The 7,490-nt window shown below is 41.4% G+C and overlaps 2 protein-coding genes across 2 annotated transcripts; one reads left to right on the plus strand and one right to left on the minus strand.

Annotated features, from left to right (window-relative positions):
• Positions 1–216: 216 nt before the first annotated feature.
• LOC138005342 (uncharacterized) lies at positions 217–807 on the minus strand. Its single transcript, XM_068851590.1, has one exon. It carries the CDS (start codon positions 805–807, stop codon positions 217–219), a length of 591 nt encoding a protein of 196 aa, XP_068707691.1.
• Positions 808–823: 16 nt separating this feature from the next.
• LOC138005343 (uncharacterized) lies at positions 824–3,573 on the plus strand. Its single transcript, XM_068851591.1, has 2 exons — positions 824–1,012; positions 1,726–3,573. The coding sequence occupies exons 1-2, from the start codon at positions 824–826 to the stop codon at positions 3,571–3,573; spliced, it is 2,037 nt and encodes a 678-aa protein (XP_068707692.1).
• Positions 3,574–7,490: the final 3,917 nt, after the last annotated feature.

Raw genomic sequence — 7,490 nt, forward strand, 5'->3', positions numbered from 1 at the left:
CAAGTCTATTTGGTGATTGTAGCGCATGTGGTGTTTGGCCAACAAAGAGTTTTCATCTAATGTTGCTATGGCCTTTGAGTGCTCTTCGACGCGTGTTTTTAGCGTGCGCGATGTCTGACCGATGTAAACACAATCACAATCTTTGCATTTGATCTTATATACGATTCCTCTAGAGGCCTCCCTCTCGATTTTGTCCTTTGGTTTTTTAAGTATATTTTAGATTGTCCGAATAGGTTTATGAGCGACCTTAATGTTGAAACCTCGAAGAATCCTCGCGATTTTCTCGGAGAATCCTTTGGCATAGGACAAAACAACCATGCCGCACTGGTCGGAATCATTTACTTCTTGTTGTCTGTTGCGTTGGCGACCATTGTAGATGAAATTGGCAGGGTAGTTATTAGCGGTAAGGGCTTTTGCTACTCTCTTCGTTTCTCGTACAGCTTCCTCTTCGGTGGACGGGATATTCTTTGCGCGATCCATGAGGGTGCGTATGACCGAGTATTTATGTTGGGGGTGGTGTTGAGATTTGAAGTCAAGGTAGCGGTCGGTGTGGGTAGCTTTTCTGTATACAGACACGGTGATCGAGCCATCGTTTTGTCTGGTTGTTTTTGTGTCAATAAAGGCAATAGAACCTTCTGATTCTATCTCGATGGTAAATTTGATGTTAGTGTTGATAGAATTGAGGTGTGCGTGGAATTCATCCGCGTGTTCCCTTTTTATGCATACATGGCTGTCATCTACGTATCTCATCCACCATTTGGGAGAGTTTGGAGCCGATAACAGGGCCTTTTCTTCTACATATTCCATGACGAGATTGGCTAAGATGGCGCTGACTGGAGATCACATCGGACAACCGAAAATTTGTTTGAAATGGTCACCTTGGAACACGAAGAAGTTATTGTCGAGGACGAACTGTAAAAGGGCAATGATATTCTGGATGGATAAATTTGTTCTTTCAGGCAGTGATTTATCAAAGTCTAGTCTTTCTTTAACAACTTTCATGGCTAGATGGGTAGGAATGCAAGTAAACAGTGACACGACGTCAAAGGATACTAGGATTTCGTCGGGATCCACTGACATAGTGCGGATCTTTTCAACGAAAGATGCGCTGTTCTTAACTGTGTACTTATTGTTTTGAAGTGGTGACAAGATATTGGCGAGGTATTTGGACAATTCGTATGTGGGAGACCCAATGGCGCTCATAATTGGTCTTAACGGGACGTTGTCTTTGTGGATTTTGGGAAGGCCATAACTCTGCGGAGTGATGGCAAAATTAAAGTTGAGGCTTAAAGCTGAATGTTCGCTTACGGATAGCGGTCTACCAGAGATGTTAACGACCCACTTATCTTTGAGGTTGGTTTCGTGCGTTGGAGGACGTGGCAAAATGTTCTGGAGTTTCTTCTTGTGACATTTCCTTCTCCGTTGTGCTTCCCATTGTGACCTCTGTTTGATTGTGAGGAGGAGGGTGTCGAAGGATTCTTTATAAATCATCTCTCGGAGTTTGTGTGTTGTTTGTGACAAGCGCTGAGAGAGTTTCTTGATTTTCGTGTGGCAATTCGAAATGCGTAGCCTTAGGCAGGCTTGGCCCAGAACATTTTGCCACGTCCTCCAACGCACGAAACCAACCTCAAGGATAAGTGGGTCGTTAACATCTCTGGTAGACCGCTATCCGTAAGCGAACATTCAGCTTTAAGCCTCAACTTTAATTTTGCCATCACTCCGCAGAGTTTACCAGTGCCTCAAATTGTTTCCTCGATCGAATCTGGCATAGATCAGCTTCCTGACGCCGAAAAAGACCTCGTCAGAGCTTCAGTCACTTCTGCTATTAACAGTTGTCGCCCTCCCCCACGAAAAAACATCACTAGTGAAGAGGAAAAAGCGCTCAAAGATCTTGCCAAAGACAAGTCTGTTACAATTTTGCCAGCCGATAAGGGCCGAGCCGTAGTAGTGATGAATACCAACGACTACACTGAGAAAGTAAACAACCTTCTAAACGATGATAAAACTTACCAGAAGATAACAGATAAAAGAAGGAACCCAACATCGAGCACCGAAAAATCCCTCAATAAACTTCTCCTACAGATTAAAGATCAGCCAGCCCCACATGACAGCGACAAAAAACAGTTGGAACCGAAGCTCTATCACAAACTTCATAGTACCAACTCCACACCGGCATCATTTTATGGCCTTCCCAAAATCCACAAAGACAACGTCCCGTTAAGACCAATTATGAGCGCCATTGGGTCTCCCACATACGAATTGCCCAAATACCTCGCCAATATCTTGTCACCACTTCAAAACAATAAGTACACAGTTAAGAACAGCGCATCTTTCGTTGAAAAGATCCCCACTATGTCAGTGGATCCCGACGAAATCCTAGTATCCTTTGACGTCGTGTCACTGTTTATTTGCATTCCTACCCATCTAGCCATGAAAGTTGTTAAAGAAAGACTAGACTTTGATAAATCACTGCCTGAAAGAACAAATTTATCCATCCAGAATATCATTGCCCTTTTACAGTTCGTCCTCGACAATAACTTCTTCGTGTTCCAAGGTGACCATTTCAAACAAATTTTCGGTTGTCCGATGGGATCTCCAGTCAGCGCCATCTTAGCCAATCTCGTCATGGAATATGTAGAAGAAAAGGCCCTGTTATCGGCTCCAAACTCTCCCAAATGGTGGATGAGATACGTAGATGACAGCCATGTATGCATAAAAAGGGAACACGCGGATGAATTCCACGCACACCTCAATTCTATCAACACTAACATCAAATTTACCATCGAGATAGAATCAGAAGGTTCTATTGCCTTTCTTGACACAAAAACGGCCAGACAAAACGATGGCTCGATCACCGTGTCTGTATACAGAAAAGCTACCCACACCGACCGCTACGTTGACTTCAAATCTCATCACCACCCCCAACATAAATACTCGGTCATACGCACCCTCATGGATCGCGCAAAGAATATCCCGTCCACCGAAGAGGAAGCTGTACGAGAAACGAAGAGAGTAGCAAAAGCCCTTACCGCTTATAACTACCCTGCCAATTTCATCTACAATGGTCGCCAACGCAACAGACAACAAGAAGTAAATGATTCCGACCAGCGCGGTATGGTTGTTTTGCCCTATGCCAAAGGATTCTCCGAGAAAATCGCGAGGGTTCTTCGAGGTTTCAACATTAAGGTCGCTCATAAACCTATTCGGACAATCTCAAATATACTTAAAAAACCAAAGGACAAAATCGAGAGGGAGGCCTCTAGAGGAATCGTATATAAGATCAAATGCAAAGATTGTGATTGTGTTTACATCGGTCAGACATCGCGCGCGCTAAAAACACGCGTCAAAGAGCACTCAAAGGTCATAGCAACATTAGATGAAAACTCTTTGTTGGCCAAACACTACATGCGCTACAATCACCAAATAGACTTGATGAACGTCGAAATTGTTGACAGATCATCGGCATGGCGACAAAGACTTATTCTGGAGGCTTGGCATTCCTTACGAGATACGAACGCTATAAACGAGCATATAGCACTTCCAAACGTTTACAATAACATAAAGAATTTGTAAAAATATTTTAGAGTGCTCTGGAGACCTTCGTTTGTATTGTCTATTTCATTTTTTAAAATATTCTTTTGAAGTGCGATTTTATATTTATACGCATCGTGTACCATCGGGACGCCGTTAGATTTTTGCATTTTTCATCCCTGCTGAGGAAGGCAACAGCAGTTGCCGAAACGTCCAACACAATATTTTAGCCAGTGTCAACCTTTTTTATTATATTTTTAACATGCCTGGCTACACACCAAACATTTTTAAGAACTGACTATGCTGATGAAAGAAGGGGAGCTCAAGAAAACAGCTCAGCTACAGGTGATCAAGTCCTGATGAAACAGAGGAAGGAAAACAAGCTATCAACAAGCTTTGGGGAAGCACCTCACAAAATTACCAGTAAATATGGAAATGAAGTCACTATGATGTCACCAGAAGGGGTTAGCTATAAGAGAAACGTGACTTAAGTAAAGAATACCTGACAGGGAGCGAGGAGTCGGACCAACAAGACACAGGACAAGGTGTTGTTGCAGATAGGAATGCCAATACAGGGACCCCAGAGGTATCCACGAGGCCAACTCGGTTAAGGAAACCGCCAGGATACTTAAAGGATTATGAACTCTGCTGATTATGAACTCTATTGACAGGGAGGCTTTGAACTATGAGCGTGTTATTCAGTTTTAATTGAACTTGTCCTTATCAAGATCAGAACGTTCGGAAAGAGATATACGTGTAATGTTGCTGTTGTAAACTATGTCTAAATCCAAGGAAAAGAGGGGTTGTAGTGTCTGTTGGTCTACCTGTGGTACACCACATGCATGATGGGATAGGTTTTGAGTGTGTGTGAAAAGAAATCAAAGTGTGTGAACGAAGTTGTTATTAAAAGCTGTTGAGATTTGACTTAAATGTGGTAAAAGTGTTACACCCCCTTTTATTTGTGCATAATAGTGATGTCGAGTCTTCAGCTTCAATCCAGTGTTGGTAATTTCAAGGCAGGAATTCTTTTTGTTCTCAGCAATAATATGTAGCAAATCTTTTCTGCCATCAGGCTGTGGAATTTTACTGGGGAATTGGATGTATTTCATTTCCAAATTTCCAATGGCACCATGTCTTGCAGTGGGATCACTGACTTCCCCATCAATACTTGCGGCAAGGAGTGGTGTAGTTTTATCTATAAAAAGTCCTCTTTCTTCCACATATACCCCAGTGTATCCTGCTGAATGTTGCCTGGCAACATATTTTACCCTTATTCAGGGTTCAAGCCTCCGACCCTTAGCACATTGCGCAGGTACGGCAGACCTAGTTTTGTTCATTTCCTCAGTAATGTTGGGCTGGTAATTATTTCCTTTCTGAAGGTCAATAATCATGGGCCTCTTACCCCTGGTCGTCTCCAGGTCTTTACACAAACGCTCAATTTGGGTTTTACTAACATTTCTTGAAAAAGATGGTGCTGCTTCAAACGATTGCTTGTCAGCTTTTCTTTGTGCCCTTTTAATGCTCTTGTCATACTTTTTGTCAGCCTCGTAACTGTGCTTTATGACAAGTAGATCACTGAGAAGTATAGCCTCATTATCAGCGCAGGCTGTTGATCGAGGTTTGTGCCACTGTTGTGGTCGTTCAATTCTGTGCATGTGGTGTCAGGTGGGATTTGATTTAACTCACTTTCTACAAAATCTAGAATCGTAAACAGTAGAGCACCTGCATGCTTACATCTTCCAGTAGCCCCAGCTTTGCAATTACAGTATCCACTTCTCACCCCAGCAGTTTGTTTTCGTAGAGAGACTTGCGTTCGGTAGAGCTTGTTCTTAGTCATCGAGGCCTTAACCTTGCTTTCAAAAGAGCAAACATGTTGATGTGATGTTGCGTTGAACTTTACTTTTTGCACCTGGCCGGCCTTGAACAATGCGTAACCTTCCCCCTTACTTTTAAAAGCCCCTCGTCTGAATTTGGTGGAATCTTTTGTAATTTCTCCGGCTAAATGGGCAAATATATAGCAACGCTGGAATTCTGGCATTTGCTCCAACGATAAAGTCCAACCATCTGTTGGCCACTCGATTCTTTGCAGCTCGTCTGGTTGTGTTCGCATTTCACGTTCGAGACGTATTCTCAGAAGATGAATTCCTCCGATTTTGTCAAATCCAGAGCTTGATAACTCTTTACTCTGGTTGTAAAAATAAAAAATTAAAACAAAACAAAACAAAAATACAGTATTTAGGTGCGATATCTTTCGCCATCGAGCGAATTAATTTTTTTATAATGTTTATAATTTAGCGCTTACCTCTGCAGCAGTTGGCTTCGGTTTCCGCTTGTTGAAGCACCTCGGCACTTCAACCATCGCCTTAACTGATCGTTGTGAAAACGTTCTGCCTCTTTGTCTTTAAGGGACGCCCCAGGGACATCATTCTCCGTTAAATTTATTCTTTTTTTCTTGTTACACGCTTGAGAAGAAGCCATTGTTGTTGCTGATAATTTTAATTTTAGCGCGTAATTCGCGTCCACTTTACTTCAACTACCACAAGCCATTGCGCGTGTGACGTCATAATGAAAATGGCCTATTATTATTATTATTATTATTATTATTATTATTATTATTATTATTATAAGAATGTCTGCGGTTTTCATTTATGCCATTGATACAGGAAGAGCTCAACCGGGTTGCTCAACACTGCAATCTTCACAGGATCAGGCCATCCTTAAATCAAGAATCTCCTCCAGGACGCCCAGATGTCTTGCTCTTCTTACCAGAGTTGCAAGAAACAATTAGTTACCTCCACACCGTAGATGAAGATGCTATTTTGATGGGTAAGGATATCTGTTGCGGTAATCGCATTTCTACCTCTTATGACACATTTGCAGAAATTGCAGAAATGTTCATGGAAGAAAACAATCTGCAAATGCCAGGAACCCCCATGGAAGCATCTGTTTTTTGTTACAAAGAACTTCTTTTTCATATTGAGGGCTTGATGTAAAGAGTTATTTCCTTAGCCAAGCCAAATCATGAGTTTTTCCCATATTTCAAGGCTTGAGAAAAACCACCAAGTGCATGGAATAATTCTGTACCTGAGACGTTGTTTCCTTTAAAGTAAGGAATTCTCATGGAAGAAGATAGGCAGAAGTAGGGTGCTGACCATCTTGGGTTGGTAACCATTTGGTTTGATCTCATGGGAAAGGAGAACCTAAGACTTTCAGAACTGAGGCACCAGTTAACTTTAGATTTCTTGATGATATTTCTGTTTTTTTATCATGTAAATGGGAACACTCGAGCTGTAGGCTCAAGTATATTTCAAATGAAATGACTGTTTTGTTGCATTTGTAATTAATCTAAGAGGAAGAGGATAAATAGTATTTGATCAGGGCCTTTCAGGTAGTCCATTTGTGGCACTTGTTCCTGCTTGATACTACAATATTTGTAGCATGAAGCTACTCAAGAGAGAATAATCTCCCTCCCTGGGTAATTCATTGCAGGTAACTGTTTAACAATAGTCCACTTCACAGTTGTGGACTTAGTAACCTGGCCTTTAAGGGAAAGTGAGACTGAGGGTGACATATCTAGATCATACTGTTCCTGTGCCAACTTTTGCATTTACATTTAAAAAGCAGTATGGTTTGTCACTAAGCACACAACTGTTGCACTTTCCAGCCCATATACTTTGATGGATCAATACTACCACAATTAATCAGTTGACACTATAATAATGGTACCAAATGAATGCCCAAACATTGATAAAAATGTTACCATTTCAAACAGTTAAGGTGGCTCTGAATCTGGTCCTACAATTGTTTTTAAACTGCACAAAAAGTTACATCTTAGCATACTAATTGCATTTCTATAATAAAAAATGGGGGTCACCAAGCTCGTTTTTTAGATATAAACACTTAAAGCTAAGATTAGGGGTGGTTTTAACATATTATATTGTTGCTATGTCAAGAAAATG

Source organism: Montipora foliosa, chromosome 6, assembly GCF_036669935.1.
Source record: "Montipora foliosa isolate CH-2021 chromosome 6, ASM3666993v2, whole genome shotgun sequence".
NCBI classification, from domain to species: Eukaryota; Metazoa; Cnidaria; class Anthozoa; order Scleractinia; family Acroporidae; genus Montipora; species Montipora foliosa.